General features: G+C 40.5%; 2 protein-coding genes across 4 annotated transcripts in view; one reads left to right on the plus strand and one right to left on the minus strand.

The window, feature by feature from the left end:
- The window catches only part of LOC119560430 (zinc finger protein rotund), a 46122-nt gene that overhangs the window by 4368 nt on the left and 23712 nt on the right, over positions 1-18042 (minus strand). Inside the window, exons 1-2 of one of the 3 annotated variants that reach the window (XM_037873869.1) lie at positions 6820-7056; positions 1114-1996 (exon numbers count right to left, since the gene is read on the minus strand). The exons of the other annotated variants lie outside the window; for them this stretch is intronic. Coding sequence (XP_037729797.1) covers positions 1114-1833 — 720 coding nt within the window. The 5' untranslated portion in view covers positions 1834-1996; positions 6820-7056. Of the gene's footprint in view, positions 1-1113; positions 1997-6819; positions 7057-18042 lie in introns of those variants that run through there. 3 annotated transcript variants of the gene reach the window in all.
- Positions 7204-14055, plus strand: LOC119561120 (GTPase-activating protein RacGAP84C). The gene is made up of 4 exons (XM_037875041.1): positions 7204-7296; positions 11273-11616; positions 12847-13654; positions 13847-14055. The coding sequence occupies exons 1-4, from the start codon at positions 7204-7206 to the stop codon at positions 13871-13873; spliced, it is 1272 nt and encodes a 423-aa protein (XP_037730969.1). The 3' UTR covers positions 13874-14055.

Raw genomic sequence — 18042 nt, forward strand, 5'->3', positions numbered from 1 at the left:
ATAAACAGAGTAATTGTAGTTTAAAAACAAGTATTCAGACTTGTTTAAATATATTTCAATTTATTGTTCAAAGAAAAAAATCACCCATTTTCTGGATGGTCGAAATTGCAAAATTTTTAAGATTGCGAACAAGGATGGTGCGATCTTCAAACAAACACGTGAAATTAATTCTGAAGTCCATTTGTCTTTTTGGTCGTTTATCTCTAAATGTTAGTTGTTTAACTTATTCAATTCGTCCAATAGAATTGGACTTGTCAAATGTTTTAAATAACTAACAAATCAATAATTCTGTCGCCTGCATTTGCTGTTCAGAAATTGCTTAGAACAGCATTTCTTCAAGTTTGCGGTCCATTGGCTAAGGAATCTTGGTTAGGCAAATTTTTAAGTGAACAAATTTGAAAATGGTTTATTAAAGAAAATGGGTGCTTGGATTTTCATAAAGGCAATCAAATAAATATCTCATTTTGTAACACAGTGTTATTAATGTATTTTTAAAAACCTGTGTAATTGGGTCGAAATGGAATAGGAATATTACAACAGGTAAAAGGTAAGACACTAAATGGATTATCCTGGATACAAATATCACATTCCTACGTTTTAAAAATATCTGTTATTCTAATGTTTTATGAAGTATGCGTCAAGTGCGAGTTTCTGCAGACAGGTTACTTGACAGCGATTATAAACCCTGTGTATGGGTGGTGACCAAGAAAAACGTTTGGTCCACGTAAGTACATTTCTTGCAGAAAGCGGCGTGCTTTATATGTCTGCCTCAATTATATATATGTATTTTATTGCAATAAAACAAGAATAAAGTACAGCGCAATCTTCGTGTTCAGTTTCTTTTAAATCCCGTTCACACAAAAGAGAAACGATTAAATGATTTTATTAAAAGGGATTTGGGTTTAAATGTTTTCAAAAGCTCTAAATAACCTTTCTGTCCCTTACATTTACCCGAAATTCAATCGATGGTTTTAAAACATTATAAGCTAACAATTTAAATATTCTTAATAAAAGTTGTTTACAAGTCAACCATTCCAGTAAATGGAGATTTTGTTTGACCCCCTTAACCCAAAATATATAATGTTTATAAACTTGTTCAAAAATCCCCATCACCTTGGTGTCCTTTACGTCCAACTGGGTCATGTGATGCGGCGAACTGGTGGAGGACGAGATGCCATTCCCCGATCCCGCTGCCGTGGTTACGCCTCCCACTCCAGCCGTTCCCGCAGAGGGATTCTGGGGATTCCTCTCGTTCAGCGTCGCATTCTGCATCCGTATGCCACCGTTGTCCACGCTGTTGCTGGTCACAATGATGTGCTGGTTGGGATTGGGGTAGATGCGCGACTTGCGGCCCCTGGTGGATCCGGTTGGAGCGGTTCCCGCGGCCGAGCTGCTCCCACTGCTGCTGCTGACCACTGCATCGTTGACGTGCTTCTGGCTGCTGGCCACCGATCCACTGACCGCCGAGGAGGCCACGCTGCTCTCCAGATTGGTGATGCTCGGCTTGGGCTCCGGCACCAACTGGTACTGGTGTTGCTGCTGCTGCTGATGTTGCTGCTGCTGCTGTTGCTGCTGCTGCGGTGGCTGGGAGTGCTGGTGGGGCTGCTGGCTGTAGCTGAGGACCGAGTTCCGCAGATCGGCCGTGTTGGAGAACACACTCAGCGGACCCAGGGCCACCCGCTCGTTGAGGCTGTTCCGCAGGTGATCGATGGACCGATGCACGGCGTGCGAGTAATCACCACCAGCGGGCGGAATCTCCCCGATCAGCGGCGAGTTGTGGTGGTAATCGAGGCCACCGCCTATAGGCCGATACTCGATCAGTCGGCCTTCCATTTGGCTGCTTATTAAATCTATTTTGGTTTAATTTTATGTCACTGGTCCAAACACAATTTAATTCCGGCGAGGATTTGCAGGTATCTTTAGATTTTCACTTTCACTTTGTTATAGTTCAGTTAGTTTTTACTGTTTCGAAGAGGAATTATATTTGGTTTTTAATCTGTTATGTTATTAAAAATACATAATTAGTAATAACAGCAACGCGTGGGCTTATTTTTTAAGAGGGTTATTTAGTTAACTGATTTTTTAGGAGTTCTAATGGAAATCGCTTTATATATTTATGGTTCTACTTTTTCACTAAGAAAAAGAGTCCATGAAATTTTACTCATCGATATAAGTTCTTCTCAGACACAACAAGTAATGTTTACTGTAAAAGGTCAGACCTGAACAAGCCAGAGAAAACTGCCCCAGGCGATTTTGAATAATTTCAGATGAGGAATGGTAGATAATAAGTAAAGGAAGTGAATTAAAATTGTCATATAACTTGAGCCAACTGTTTATGAGTAATCCGCACCTTACAAAAATATCTTTGAATGTATCATCTCTTCGGGGTTGTTAGAAGAATGTGTTTGACTGTTTATAATTTTGGGCTAGACTAAGAAATGGCCAGCCAAGTTTTGGATTTTTACCATTCTTACAAAGTGACTAAAATCGCATTTAATATTAAAAAACATTTTTTAACACTTTCTATTCTGGGTTATGCGGGTTAAATGCATATGGTACTTAAAAGTGGAATTTCCTCTTTTTCGCCATTTCAAACACCATAATTTATCATTTGACCAGAGAACGATCCCGAGATTTCCCACAATTTAGCATCCTAAAAATGCGAATGCAACAATTTGCGAAATAGAATAAATTTGCCGAAGCTGTGCTGGCGCTTTGTTGACATTCTGCCACAACTGCCAAAGCCAATATTAAATAAAGGGGAAATAACACAAACGAAGCTCAACTGGAAACCTGCGAGACGCGACCGCAAAAACGCTTTGGTCTCGACTGGGGGCACCGCCGAGCCGGAAAAGCGACTTTTTGTCTTCGCTTTTGTTGTCCTAAATCTAACGCCATTTTTTCCACAGCTCACTTTTTATTTTGCATTTTCAATTGCTACGCCTGTTCACATTTTTTTCTTATCCCCCCTTAACGTTTTTACGCGACAGAAATATTTTTTCCACACGAATTTGGCTTTTTCGGCTTGTGTTCGACTTTTTGCGACGCGTTTCCGTTTTTCCATTTTCTATGCATTTCTCTTTTTGGACTGCCTTCGATTAGATTTTTTCTATATATTTGTATAAATGCTTGGCTGTGCTTTTTCCACCTCCCTCGTTTTGTTGATTTTTTTTGTGGATAGCTAGTCATTCAGGCGCAGACATGCCGCAGACATCCTGTGGAATTTTCCAGGTGAAAGTCCTCAATGGTACGGTGTTTTTTCTGCTCGGCTTTTATTGAAATGCTCCAATTTGATACCTTCTAGTTCTAAACGCGACAAATTATTCATTCATGAGTTGAGCGTTTGTTTGCTTTGTTGTCCTGTCAGTGCTGCTGTTTTTTCATCTTGTTTTTATTAGTTTGTTTAGATATAAATGGATGCAATGGATTTTTTGCATTTCTACCATTGACCTTGAATCGTATTTTTGTGGGTTAGAATTTTGCCTATTCAAAAAAGATGGGAAAATAGATGTGTCAACACTTTGGCTGTTAACACGCAAATACAAGCGAATAAACTGTGGCTTTGGTTCAATTATCGCAAGTGTTAATACATGATTAACAAATTATTTATGGAATTGAAATGTAAGAGCTGAGAGGTTCTCTGAGATTTAATTGACATGACAATGAGCTGCGGAATGCCTGGTGGCAAATATAAAATGCGAAATGAATTTAAATGACTGCTCTGCTTGAAATGGATACCTGAAACACATTACCTTGTAGTTTTTATAATTTATTTTTAATTAAAATGATTTCGAACTCTTAAAATGATGCACAGTGTGTTGAGGAGGCCGTAACTTCCAACGAAATGATCTACGGTCATTATGAAATACATTTCTCATTTCCACGCAAAAGGTATATAAATCTATGCCCACACCTGCTGCTGCCAGTCAGGTGGTGTGATTCCTTTTTTCTTTTATTGGTTAGCTAAATATTGACTTTTTTGACATAGCCATTTAATTTATATAGAAAGCTGAACAAACATCCAGGCGAGTACATAAGGGCTTGCACATAATGTAATAATGGCGCAAAACAAAAAATGCAAAAAAAGCATTCCAAACAAAAAGCAAAAAATTAAAACTGGGGAAATTATGATGCTCTGTCTGTGTTTGCATTTACACTGGGTTTGGGTTTGTTTGGGACCGGGTTCGGGTCCTAAGGGGGTTTCCGATTGTGTTAATGCGTAGTTTGGGCTTTTAACTAATTAACATTTAGCGGTTTGGCAATATTCTCGCCAGGCTCTCCAATCGCATTCCCTCACAGATTGCGGGGGATGTTATTAATTGAAAAATGTGTAAAAAGTTTTGCGCGCTCTTTTATTATTCATAATTTGCTGTTGTTGCTGTGTTTTTTTTGTTTAATTCTGATTAATGCATTTTTCACACCGCTCTTTAGGTTTTTGTATTAACTTGTTCAGAATCACAAAAATATTTCCGCTTTTTCCACAGTTTTTTTTTTGTCAGTTGATGAAAAATGCAATGCGCTATGTTATGCGATACATTTTTTCTTTGTGTTAACCTTTTTTACATGGCTAGTTTCTTATGCATTTTAATGATATTTAATTTCACATTTTGCCATAGGAGTTTGTTTTGTCTGCCTGTTTGCACTAATCATTAATTAATTTCACATCACTTAAAATATGCAATTAATATTATGTGTGTTTCTCGTAATTAAAAATAATGAGTTCATCTTATTAGAAGCGTTCGCCCGAGGCTCTGTCGTAAACGATGTTAGCGCCGCGCTAGTCTTTGATTAACTGATCGCTCTGAACAGGATTCTGGCCAGGGCAACCCAGTGAGGGAACAGCTGCTGGCCAAAGGGCCTGGTTAACGGCTGGTTATGCGAATAATACCCCAAATCTCACAGCTCATTTCTGCTCTGGCGGTGGCCCAGCGATCTTCTCAGCCTATCAAATTTCGAGGACCCAAAAATCAAGCTGGACCAGCTTCGAATCAGGTGTTTTGCGGTGCCCAATTAGTTTCAGCTTGATTGGACCAGATCAACTCAAGGCTCGAGTCGGTGAAGTCGAGTAGAAAAATATTCGGTCATCGAGCTTTCTAAATTGCGTGGAATCGATTTGGGAACCTCCGAGAAAGTGAATTTGACAGGCCAGCAGGTCTCATGATTTCGATTAGGATTATATTTTAAAGTTGATGACATCCCATGAAGCTCGAACATCAATCGAAATTAAAACATCGTTGAGTAATAAACAAAACATTTTTTTTTAAGGGCTGTCTGTTTAATGAATAAATCTTTCGATTTTTGGGAAATACTTAGTTGTTCAGTCAACGCAGTTAAAAGGATGCTGCTTCAAGGAATATCACTCATACGAACTTTTGCTTACGATCAAAATTTTATTTTAAAATATTCGAACTACACAAAAATATTGATTGGGTTCCTATTCTTACTTAAACTCGAAATTGACAAGGCTAGAAATAGAAGAACTTTTTTTTTGTACATAATTGTAATTAGCATTAATTACACTACTCTAAAACTACCTTATAAAAGGGTGAGGATGGGCTTTAATTTAAAAAAATAACAACCTAATGTACAAATGAATAAACTTTTCAAATCAATTTCTATTTGACTGCTTATTTTTGGCTAACATTTTCAGAACATTCTAAAACATGTACCTTTAACACTAAATATAATTTTTATTAAATTCATTTGTAACAAAACGCATTCATTATTAACCAGTTTTGGGTTAAAAATCAAAAATTGTCAAAATCGCAACTAGATTTTGCTACTTTAGTTTAGGGCATGGAAAATAACCCTAATTATAGAAATTTTTTTTATCTTAGCACGATTATATTTAATTCAAAAAATCTTAATACAACTATTTTTCTTATTTTGGAAAAACAGTTAAAACAATTTTAACTTCATTTGAAAAAAAATTATTAAATTTTTTTCTGTTTTTTGCAAAGCTATTAAAATAATTATTTGGGCCAAGATTTTAGGAAATCCCTATACCGTCAAGACTAAGAAGAACCGTGGCTGTATTTAAAATGAGTTGTAACTAAAACGGACTGATTGGTAAATTGGCTTAACCGTTCCGTGAAAGTTAAACAGGACTGCAATTCTCAAGGAATAACACAGCAGGGAGTATTTGATGTTTGCCAATAAATAATTCACAAGAAAGGGGTAATATTTCCCAGGGAGATAGATTTTTCATTGCAGTATCAAAATTAAGTTATGGCCATTGAGTGTGATTTGGCAATCGGTTGTTTACACGCACGCCCAAGTGGCATGAGATGTCCTGACCTTGATATTGAACACAAGAAACAGCTGATACGCTGTGCAGGCACACCAACACATGCACGGCAACCGGCGAAGAACATTTATTATTTATATGTAAAGCCCGCCAGCTTCCCCGCACACACACACTCTCACTCCAGGACTCGCTCAGAAGCAAAACAAAGCCAGCTGTGGCTGCTTGGCTGGCTTTCTTCTGGGTTTCTCTGCACGTGACCAAGACAAGGACGCGTTGCTTTAGGAACTCGCGTATCCTTAAGATACACACCCACACACGCACACGGGCCCGATATTTTTTCTTGGCCAACAATAAATAAACACACACTGGCGAGCGGGGAAGCCGGAAAACGTCTAAAGGCGCGCACACGTACGTGGCACCACCGGAAACGGAAACGGCAAAGGCAACGGCAACGGCAACGGAAACCGAGACCAAGTCAAGAAAAAACCCACTGCTCTGTGTGTGTGAGAGTTTTCCGCTTTTTTCTCAATATTTTCGTTTTTTTCGTGGCGCTTTCCTTGCGGCTGAGATACTTTTTCTTAACGCTGCCGCGACGACGAGCAGGAGGCGAAGGAGCTTCGCCGAAGACGTTCCTCGTGGTGTTGTCGTGTTGTTATTTCGCTGGCTGCACTGGTAGTGGTGGCCACATCCGCATCCGCATCGGAATCGTTATCCTTTGTTGATATCGTCGTCGGCGGCGGCGGTACGGACTCAAGGAACATGTTGCGCACGGAGAAAAAACACGGAGCAGACTGAACTGAACTGAACGGACTTGGCGAGCGTGCCGGAGCCGAGAGCACGATCCGTCACCAATGTAAAAACTCAACTAAAGCGATGATGAAAAAATCTGAAACAATATATTTTTGGGGGGCGAACCGCACACACAGATACTCTCCAGAACAGCCACACACACACAGATGCAGAGGCGACGCAGCATCGACAGGCAGACAGACAAAACGCGCACTAACACCATTGCGGCGCTTCAAAACGCAGCGGCAGCAGAGTCCTCTGTGTGTGTGTGTGTGCGGCAGTGGGTGGCCGTGGGTGTTAGTGGGCGGTGTGGGTGTGGGCCTGCCTTACTAAAGGCCGCCGCCGGCCGACACACACACACACAGCCAAGCGGTAACTTCGAAAAAAAGCAGCGGCCGCAGCAGCAGCAGCGCCAACAACTAAGCGAAAGCAAAAAAAAGAATACAACAAAAAAAGGACATGGCAAAAAAACCGAAAAAAATATCCAACGCACACAGAGAAAAAAGTTTTTGGTTGCATAGGCGGCGGGCGGCGGCGTCGCAGTCGGCGTCTCTGCTGGCGCTATTCAAATGCTGCGACGCCGGCAGCGCTGCCACCTGCCAGCAACAACAACAAAAACAACAGGCGAAGCGCCAACATTGACCCAAACTCGCTGGGAGGGGGGTGGGGGCTCTAAAAAACGCGGAAAAAAATTGTGTAAAAAAATAAAGGGGAATTTTGCGCCGGCGACAAACCCACGCACACAAGCACACACATAGCCATGCCAATACACACTCACACAGACGCACTGGCATTTTTTTCGCTGTTAGCCTTTGCCGCCCCAAATATCCTGTCTGCCCCACCCCCTTTCGGCCCGCGCCCCTCTCCCGATTTTTTTGCATTTTGTTTTGTTCGACTTTGATGCGAACGTACTTTTTTTATTGCGCCAAAGAGAGGGGAAAGTAGAACGACAGAGAGAGAGAGAGAGAGAAAGCACTCGCTTCAGTTGACTTTGCAGGCTGTTTTTGAATTTTTTAGCTCTTGTTTTGGTTTTTGTATTTGTTTTTTATTTGGCACTGGCACTGGTCAACAATTAACAAAAGTCATTATTGTGGCCTGTGTTTTCCCGGCGATATTTCAGCTAAAATAGCGAGAATTGGCAGATTAATCAATAGCGCCGGGAAGTAGGCAACTGTTTTCGGTGGTCGCCTCATTTCTGTGGTTGCGCTTTCTAGCACTCAATCAGCCCGACATGGGTGGCGCTGGAAACCCCAAAAAATGTGGCAGGGGGTGGGGCGGGTTGGCCTGCCCCCAGGAGGGGGGGCAGAAGCAGCACACACCTCGGGCAGCAGGAGAAAAGCAGGAAAGGCAGCAGCCTCCGCCCTGACCTAAGCCACCGCGCTGGCTTAACTGCCAGCAGCAACCACCTCACATTCAGCCACCCCCTCCGGCCCACTCCGCCCCACTTCACCCCCCCTCCAAACACCACCCACCCCCACCACAGCCCTCTGCTGCCGTCGACGTTTGTCTGCTGCTGCCGTCGTTGCTGATATTTCTAAGTTCTTTTTTTCGCATTGCAACCTTGCCTCAACTTCTTCGCAGAGCAGCACCAGAAAACACCACCCCAACCCACCCCACCCCATTTTCCTTCTCTCACTCGCAGCTTGCACATTTTTTCCCAGCATTTTTTCCATTTCCATTCGCTGTGCATTTTTTCTCTCGGCCGCCCCTCCTTTTTCCAATTTTTTTTTTCCTGCCACAGGAAATAAATTTTTTCCTTCTATCGCCCCGTCTCGCTTGCACCTTGTGCATTTTGACCCCCCCGTTTGCAAAACACAATCATTTTTTTGCAGTCATTTCCCCATCGCTCTAGTGATGTTGCTATTGCTGTTGCATTTGCTTTTGTGTTTTCGCTTTTAGATTTGGTTTTTTAGGTTTTTTTTGCATCCTGGCCCCAAAGAGAGAGCGAAAGGGAGAGGATGAGCCTTAAAAAATAGCAGAGTTGCCATTGAAAAATACAATTTATTATAAATTGTTGTTTTTAGTGTCCAACTAGAATTGGGTTAGACAAAGCGGCGATTGAGGCGGAATTCTTTAACAGGTTGTTTTGCGTTTTATAGTTCGGTTCACAAAAGGTCATTTACTGAATTGATCTTTATATTTTGGAAAAAATGGTAAGCAAATGTATCAGCGAGCTAATTTTAGGACTTTTTTGAGGTGATCTTTTTGGTCAATTAGTCTTTGGAATACACATAAATCATAGAGATTATAATACTTAAGTTATATTGATAACTAACGGAAGGATTAAAAACATAATTGTATCTAAAAGTTATTATATAAGGATTAAAGTGCATTTACGTAATATTGAAATTCAATGCAAATACATTAAAATATATTAAAACGTTTCTTCTTTTTTGTATTAGATGATGTAAGTACTCGGAAACAAATTAAGAACCTTAAAGAGTTCGAACAATTACAGATCGAAGGGCAAACTACACTTCATTGCTTACATTGTTTTAGAACTTGCACTGACACTTTGGAACCAGAAAGTTTTCAATATTTTAGACTGGCATGCCACAAAGCGTATCCTTATATTTTGTGGCCACTGGTAAAAACATTTTGATCAACTTTTGTGTGTGAAAAATTAATTATCACCACGTGGCAACACTGTCAACGTGCTTTGATGCCATTTTTTCCCACTCGTTTTTGTCCAGAACTCGCAGTTCAGCTCCCCTATTTTTTTGCATGTTTTGTTGAATGTCCAAACATTTTTTATGCTGTTTTGTTTCGTGTTTTTGTTTTTTGTTTTTTCCATACGCAACGGACAGTCACACACACAGGGCCACACACGTATTTTAACGCACACACACACTCGCAGGCGTATCAGAAAAAGTACAAAAAAGCATTTTGGTAAAAGGGGGTGAGATCGGGGATTGCATGGGCTTATTGCGATGCGTGACTCGTATTTGTGGACTTTGAATACAAACAAAACAGTCGGACACAGATAGAAGCCCACACATGTGCACTTATGAATACTACACACAGACACATAATCACAGAGAGAGACACTCTCACTCACATCAATGTGTGCATTTCAATACGCATTAATAACTACGAATTCAATGTGGCAACCATCCTCAGTATCTCAACCCCCCCACACCCTCATAACACACACACACACAGACACGCACCGGCGTCACTGCAGCTGACGCCTAAAAAACGACTACAAAAAAGCATAAAAATCAAATTCCCCGCCCTGTTCGTTAATTTCGCTGCCGCTGCTCTTCAATTCACAGCCGAAATTGAAAAGTGCCGCGATAATTTTCCGCTTTCAGACTATCCCTACTTTAAAAGTCCAGTAAAGTTAAATCAGCGAACGGCTAAATGATTACCCGAAATCCAAGCCTGAGGATTAGAGTTCCATTTCCCAAACAAAAAACACCGAAACCAGCTCTCTAAATTCTAATTTTCCTGTTTTTTTAGCACCACGATTCAACATTTTCGCTTTCTGATGTGCTCGCTTCACATGAACTGCAGCATTTTTTCGCACTACATTTTTGCTGGTTGCATTCTATGTCTGGTGGCCGCAAAACGTTTTTCCATGAATTTTTCATCCATTTAGCGTCGCCATCGAGCCATTTTCTGGGCGCTTAGAATTCATTGATACTTTAGCAAATTGTTTTTTCAGCTTGATTTTTTACAATCTTTTTGTTTTTGGGGCTTTTCAGGTTTGTATCGTGACATTGAATCTCGGGGTGTCATCAAATGCTCTGCCGCCAGGGCTTTAAGTGGTCTTTGGTTGTTTTAAAGGGATTGTTTACTTTATTTTAGGGACACTAAAAGTTATCAGTGAAAGCATTTTTGTGATAAAATATTTGAACATCAAAAATACCCTGAGTTGAAAGACTATTATTATTATATAACTCACTTCTATCAAAGTACACCATTTTGTTTGCCACTGTGATAGAGAAATTGTAGCAGTTTGTAATTCTGAATTCCAATTTTTCGCATTTCTATGCTCTTTGTTTATATTTTACAATAGATGATAAAATACCAGTAGGCATTGCATTTTTCTGCTGCCGAAGCAACTTCAAATCGTCAGTTTTCACCCGATTCCAAATAAACCGGAAGTATAAACAAACATTTCGGTGTAATATTCTGAGAAACGAGCCGATAACTTCTGCGAAGCTGACTCAATCCGAAGTGGCGTCTCTTCGGAAATTGCCAACTGACCAGAACAGCTGAATCAATCGCCAGCTTGTGGATACTCGTGCGATTAGTGGGTCTGAAAGTCAGGCGCCTTCAGTCCGAATTTATTTGCTGGCCGATCGTCCCACAATGCAGAACAAACGGAGGCTTCTGCGGGAGTACAGATCCTACGATGATCTCAGCGAGCACTTCCGGATGTTCGGGTCGCAGTCCCTGGACTCTCTGCAGGATCGCGTGGATATGAATCCCAGTGGCAGCGACGGGGTCTCCACGGACGGACTGGACTACTACCAGAGCTGCTCACAATCCCATTCGGGGCTGCTAAGGGAGCACAACTTCAAGGTTAAGTCGTACTACTACAACGTGGGCAATTGCGTACACTGCAGGAAAAGGTAAGATCTACGCTGAGAAAAATAAGTTACCTCAAATGTTATATCCTTGTGGCTCCTTAACTTAATTATTTCAAAATGCTGGTAATTTGTATAACTTCAAGTTCTTTCAACGTGGCTTCCGCTAATCAGATTTGAAAATTAATGAAAAATAATCGAGATAGTATAGCTATCGATACAATTCATTAAAATGTATTTACATAACAAAGATATAGATCATGTACTTAATTTCTTAAAATTGTAGTCCAAATGTACTAGCACTCTAAAATATGGCAAAAATTTAAAACCATCAAAACATTTTATTTTGTGCTTTGAGTTTCTGTGCAAATTACTCATTCGACACTTATGCTACTTAGAATTTAGTCCAAAAAAATCGTTCTCCCAATTTTAACATTACCAACTAATTGACTTTGCTGGGATAATAGTTAAAATAACGAAGACTAAATCGATGCCACCTAGATTTAAAAAGACGATTGACTAAGCGCAATTCTACGTATGAGTGATAATCTTTAAAGCCAACGCGTAGACCCTAAAACAATTTTTTTAATGCAAGGTCGTATTCCTAATATAAGGACACCGTATAGGTGTTAATCGTTAATTTAATATAATTCCGCCTTGTCTTCAAGCCCATTGTTAGATTTGCCTACTTTGCAAACTCAAGAATACCCAAAGTATTCAAAGTATGCAAGTTAAATTCGTCATGCACTCTATAATATCTATTAAATTTGTAAGAATTTGTAATCCTTTAAATTCTGGAAAAATCTATTGTGTAGAATAAAGCAGGGACCGAAAATAATCATTATTTTTCAGTTTTATTTTGGAAAGACTACTGTGATTCTTAATTTGACAAGTCAAAAAAGACACTATATATATATTACTCTTGTCCACGAGGGCTGTTTAACTTAACCAACTTGAAGAGAAACTAACAATATATTTACTTTTGCCCGCAATGTATCTAAAAATCAGACGAATTGGAAAAAGAAATACCAAACTATCTTAGTAGGTCATTTAAAAGAAAACTAAGTGCTAAGAATTTTGTACAGCAAAGAATTTAATATTTCTTATGATATGTATGGAAAGGAAGGGGTTTTTATTTTCAAAAGACTTCAAAGTGAATATTTTTAAATTTGTTTTGTACCATAGGTTTTATGAGCTTTGAATGGTCTTAAAAAAGTTTAATCTTATCTGAACATCCCTATCCATCCCATCTAACACATCCCCGATCTCTTGAAGGATCCGCTTCGCCATGGCCAGCCTGCGGTGCCGGGCGTGTCCGCTCCGCTGCCACATCGCCTGCTGTCGCCAGCTGACGGTGAACTGCATCCCACAGCCCCAAATGAGCACGAAGCGTGGTAATCTCAGCGATTATGCGCCAAGGGTGGCGCCCATGGTGCCGGCCTTAATTGTCCATTGTGTCACGGAGATCGAGGCGCGGGGGCTGCAGCAGGAGGGGCTCTACCGGGTGTCCTCGACCCGGGAGAAGTGCAAGCGGCTGCGGCGGAAGCTGCTGCGTGGCAAGTCCACGCCGCATTTGGGCAACAAGGACACCCACACACTGTGCTGTTGTGTGAAGGACTTCCTTCGCCAGTTAACACATCCTCTGATACCCATTTACCATCGAAGGGATTTCGAGGAGGCCACGCGGCAGGAAGATCCCCTGGCCGTCGAGATGGCGGTCTATCTGGCGGTCCTGGAGCTGCAGCAGGCCCACAGGGACACGCTGGCCTACCTGATGCTCCACTGGCAAAGGGTGGCAGAAAGTCCTGCCGTCCGCATGACGGTTAACAATCTAGCCGTGATCTTTGCCCCAACACTCTTCGGGGACCTGGACTTGACCCTCGAAAACGTGGTCATTTGGCAGCAGGTTCTGAAGGTGTTGCTCCTTTTGCCCGCTGGATTTTGGGCCCAGTTCCTGGAGGTCCATCCGCTGCCCACTCCTTTGGGCAGTACCTATGATTTCGAGGAGCGGTACAATCAGCGGCACTGGGACCAATCGTCGAATCTGGGATGGTCCTCCGTTAAGACCTACTTTAGATCTATGGTAAGCCCAAGGGTGTCCACGTTTTTACTTTAACGAACTGGGTTCGAATCCAGCATTGCTAACATGATTAAAATCTAAAATGGATACTTACAGTTGTAAGAAAATAGTAACAAATTCGAACCTAGTTGAATATAGTTTTGTTAAAGCAAAAACATACATTTTATATATACTACTAAATTGTCTTTGTTTTAGGTAAACCTCAGCAGCACTAACCTGTAGTGTAAAGCAGATGACTGATTGTTGATTTAAGTGGACACATTTGTTTTGAACAAAGAAAAAGAAAAACCTGTGGGTGGCTCCTACCATTTTTGTAGAAGTTTACTCTGACAGTTTTCTTTTTTCTATTTTAAATAACTTTTCCTATTCTTTGTAGATAGAAAATTAATAAAAATAGATCTTAACAACTGCGTTTCATTTATTTATCCTGTGGTTAAAAGTCTCAAGGAGAGACTAATATTAAAACCATTATAATAAAAAATATATAAAAGTATTTTTTAAAATCATTTAAAATTCGCCTAACATAATAAAAGCGGTTATATTTCGTATTACCAATTGCAAGTACATCTATACTTGCTTCCTGAAATTCTCCGTAAAATACATTTTTTTATTTTAAGGAGGTAAATATTAATATATAATTTAAATGTTAGTTTTAAATTATTAAAAATTTTTGATTTCTGTTTAAAATGAAATTAAACTGGTTTTAAATTTAAATTTGCATAAAGATTAATCAACAAAAATTAACGTATTAATCTGAACCATCTTTTTCTGACTACAACAAATAAATCCATAAAAATGTGGAAAATCACGAGATTCCCATTATGAGTCAATATTCCCATTTGCGATTCTTAATTTATGAAATTGCCGAAAATTAACAGTATCAATGCCAAATTTGCAGGCAGAATTCAATATGATATTCGACTAATGAAATAAAAAACCAAGCTAAAACCTTGTTCGCACCACATAAATAATATAGCATGGCCCAAAGCGACGTAATCGTATGACTATATATTTCGAATATTGAAACATTAATAAACATTTTTAATTGAATTTGCAGTTTTTTCCGGCGAGCGTTGATTAATTCCCAACCGTGGAAAAACATGTAAAAAATTAATAATTTCCATTTCCCATATTTATGTTTCTTTGAAGCGTAAACCAAAGCACAAAGTAAAATATTTTGCCGCGTCCACATATAAATAAGTTAAAGCGCCAAGAAAAAAGTTAGCATTTTAAAAACAATTTGGTGAGTGGAGTGCAAAAAAGTGCGGCCATTAAATGCAAAAAACAAGCAAAGCAAAACAAAACTCGAATGCACTGGACGAGTGCATAAATAGACCCCCGCCATATCGGTCGATCCCATACGATCCCAGGCCAATACATGGTGGGAATAATGTATAATGCAATCAAAAATAAACACAAACCGAGACGGCAGCTGTGTGCGAGGAGAGCGGCAATCGCGCGGCATTTGCGATGCGCTTCTGTTGCTAACCGCTAAAAATGGCAAATGGGCTGGCAATTGTTGCAGTGGTCGCCCGTTAACGTTAACCAAATGCTAATGCCAAAGGCCAAAGGCCACAAAACGCGCACACCACCACACACGCACACCAGCACACTCTTAGGGGCAGTGCGCACCAATACCGTGACAGAAAAATGCGGCGAAAAAATGCAAAAATAAATAGGCAAAACAAAAATAAAAATAGTTTACATAATTCATGTATTATATCGGATCAAATTTTAATGCCCGCCGCCGCTGCCTGCGTGTGTGTGCGTGTGCGAAAAACATTGCCTACTTGGGGGCGCGAGTTAAAATTGTTTAACAAATGGCATGACTGCAATGTATGTGAGTGTGCGTGGCGTGTGGCGTGTGGCGCGCGAGTGTGTGTGTGTGCCAGCATAATTCGTATGCAGTTTTTGCTTTTTTTTAAACTTTTTAGCCTATTTTTATTGTTAATTAAATGAGGGGAATAACAGACACAGTCCAGTGCTGTTGAGCGTGTAAGTGTGCGCCCTGCGTGTGTGTGTGACTTTGTGTTTGTTTTGATGTGCGCAACAAATTTTTGCAATTTTTCTATTTTTGTCGGCAGTTTTTCACCCGCTCGGCATTTTCCGCTCGTTCTTCGCTTGTAATTCACTAATTGATAGTGTGAGCGTGCCCCAAACCGCCACGCCCCCCGCCCCCACAGCCCGCTGACCACTTGTGTAATTGTGTTAGTGCCTGCCCACACATGAGCACACACAAAGTTGAAAGCGCAGCAAAGGAGAATGGAAAAAAGTAAATGCAAATGTCAAATAAAACTAAAAAATTGCAGTTAAAAATAGTAGAATTATGCGTGGGGAGATAGCAAAAAAAGGAAAAACGGAAACGCTCACCAATACTAGCACAGCGTGGTGCTAATAATAACATAGGGTAAAAATCGCAGCTCACTTTTATGCTTATTTCAGTTATTTCTGCGCGTTTTTGCCCCTTTGCTAGGCGTGTTCTATAATTTTATGTAAGCTTTGTGTCGGTCGCCCCAAACAAGTGGGCGCGGCATGTGGTCCATAAAAAGTTCAGTTTTTCTGCACACCTTTTTTTTGTGTTATTGTGGATAAGACAAATATTTTGCTGAAGGGAAAAAACTTGATAAAATACACGTCCGTGATTAATTTTGTTTTTAAAGGATTTCAATTACAATAAGGACCTTCCTTGGAAAAACAAATATTTGCGTTAAGTTTTGAATGTTATTTGTGGAGTGTTTTTAAAGCTTAAAAATATGCAGGGAATGCGGTGGGAAATTGTTGAATACCAAATTCAGTTTTTGCCCACTGCATTTTAATTTGTAGTGCTTAAAATAATATTTTTCAGTTAAAGGCTTTTAATGCCGCCATAGATTTGGCGTGTTTAATGATTTTCATCAGTAGGTCTGTATTCAATCAGGATGCTTGTACACTTATTTTTAAAAATAATTTTAAAATAATGTGTATTTTTCATTTTCCCGCTGTGGAAAAAAGACCGAGTGAAGCTCCTGACATGCGCCCCGAAATGGTGAACATAATTTTTGGTCAGCTGAAAAAACCGGTTGGAAATAGCAGTGCCGTGCCACCACCACCCCCCACACCTCCCAAAAAGGATGCAAAGAAAGTGGCAGAGCAGAGCACACTAACATGATAGGCTGGCCGAAACATCCACACACTCACACACACCCGAGAAATGTGGCCAGTTCCAGCTCAAAAGGTACAAAAAAAGGAGAGGGGGCTGCTGCAGGACTTTTTTGTACATATGAAAGTGCCAAGTGTAGTAATTCCAATTGAAGCTGGGCTGGGCAACAACAAACCGACTACCAAAGTCCAGCTGCAGGAGCAGGATCGCCAAAAAAAACAAAAATGGAAAGTGTGGGTAATTAAAAAAGTAGCAGCAGCCGCTTTTGAGCGTAGAAACGCACTAATTTTCAGTAGTGCAGCTTCCACTCACACACGCACACACACACTCACCATAACAGGGAGAACATGCATGTGCCAAAAAGAAACACAAAATTGACACACTCACACCAGGATAAAGTGCACACACCCACACACACGCACGTGGAGGGGCAAGAAAAAATGGAGAGTGTAGCATACTTTTAGGCATGCTGCTATTTCACTTTGTCCCGCACAAATGAACACCTCCTACGCCCAAGTGGGTGTCTCTCCCACCCCCTTTTCACCCCCCTCTGTGGGTGTGTGCGTGCGGCACCGCTCATCAGCGCTGCAAATGTTGTTAGCCCCGCACCGCAATTTGTGGGCAATGTGGGTGTGGCATATATGCCGGACACATCATTCGTCCAAAAATGTTCGCTGTCAATACTGTTCTTCAGATCGGAAAAAATTCAGAAAATTGTTTACTTAACATAGATGTTGTTTGGCGAGAGAGTTACCATCGTCGCTTAGGTGAAAAGAACGGAATTCTGGGGGTGTTCTTGAGAAGCATTACGATATTAGGTTATAATAATGTGTCAAGATATTTTGAGATGAGTAATATTATAATATTAACAATCACTCCACAAGTTTAGATCTATTTCAAAAAATTTGACACGAAACTTAAAAAAAGATCCGAAACTCAGATTAAATTTACTCCGAAGCACAAACAAACTTTATAGATTCTGTGAGACCCACGGGTTTTTATACCCTTGCAGAGGGTATATTGATTTCAGTCAGAAGTTTGCAACGCAGTGAAGGAGACGTTTCCGACCCCATAAAGTATATATATTCTTGATCAGCATGACTAGACGAGTCGATCTAGCCATGTCCGTCTGTCCGTCTGTCCGTCTGTCCGTCTGTCCGTCCGTTTCTACGCAAACTAGTCTCTCAGTTTTAAAGCTATCGGGCTGAAACTTTCCCAAAAGTCTTATATCTTTTGCAGGTAGTATATAAGT

This window comes from Drosophila subpulchrella, unplaced genomic scaffold, assembly GCF_014743375.2.
Source record: "Drosophila subpulchrella strain 33 F10 #4 breed RU33 unplaced genomic scaffold, RU_Dsub_v1.1 Primary Assembly Seq354, whole genome shotgun sequence".
NCBI lineage: Eukaryota > Metazoa > Arthropoda > Insecta > Diptera > Drosophilidae > Drosophila > Drosophila subpulchrella.

What these genes read in the sequence shown, in the direction of transcription:
- LOC119561120 (XM_037875041.1), top strand. Translation starts at nt 7,204, where the DNA reads ATGCAGAGGCGACGCAGCATCGACAGGCAGACAGACAAAACGCGCACT. An exon ending in TGCGTACACTGCAGGAAAAG is followed by an intron (nt 11,617 to 12,846) that starts GTAAGATCTACG and finishes GATCTCTTGAAG; the next exon opens with GATCCGCTTCGCCATGGCCA. An exon ending in AGACCTACTTTAGATCTATG is followed by an intron (nt 13,655 to 13,846) that starts GTAAGCCCAAGG and finishes TCTTTGTTTTAG; the next exon opens with GTAAACCTCAGCAGCACTAA.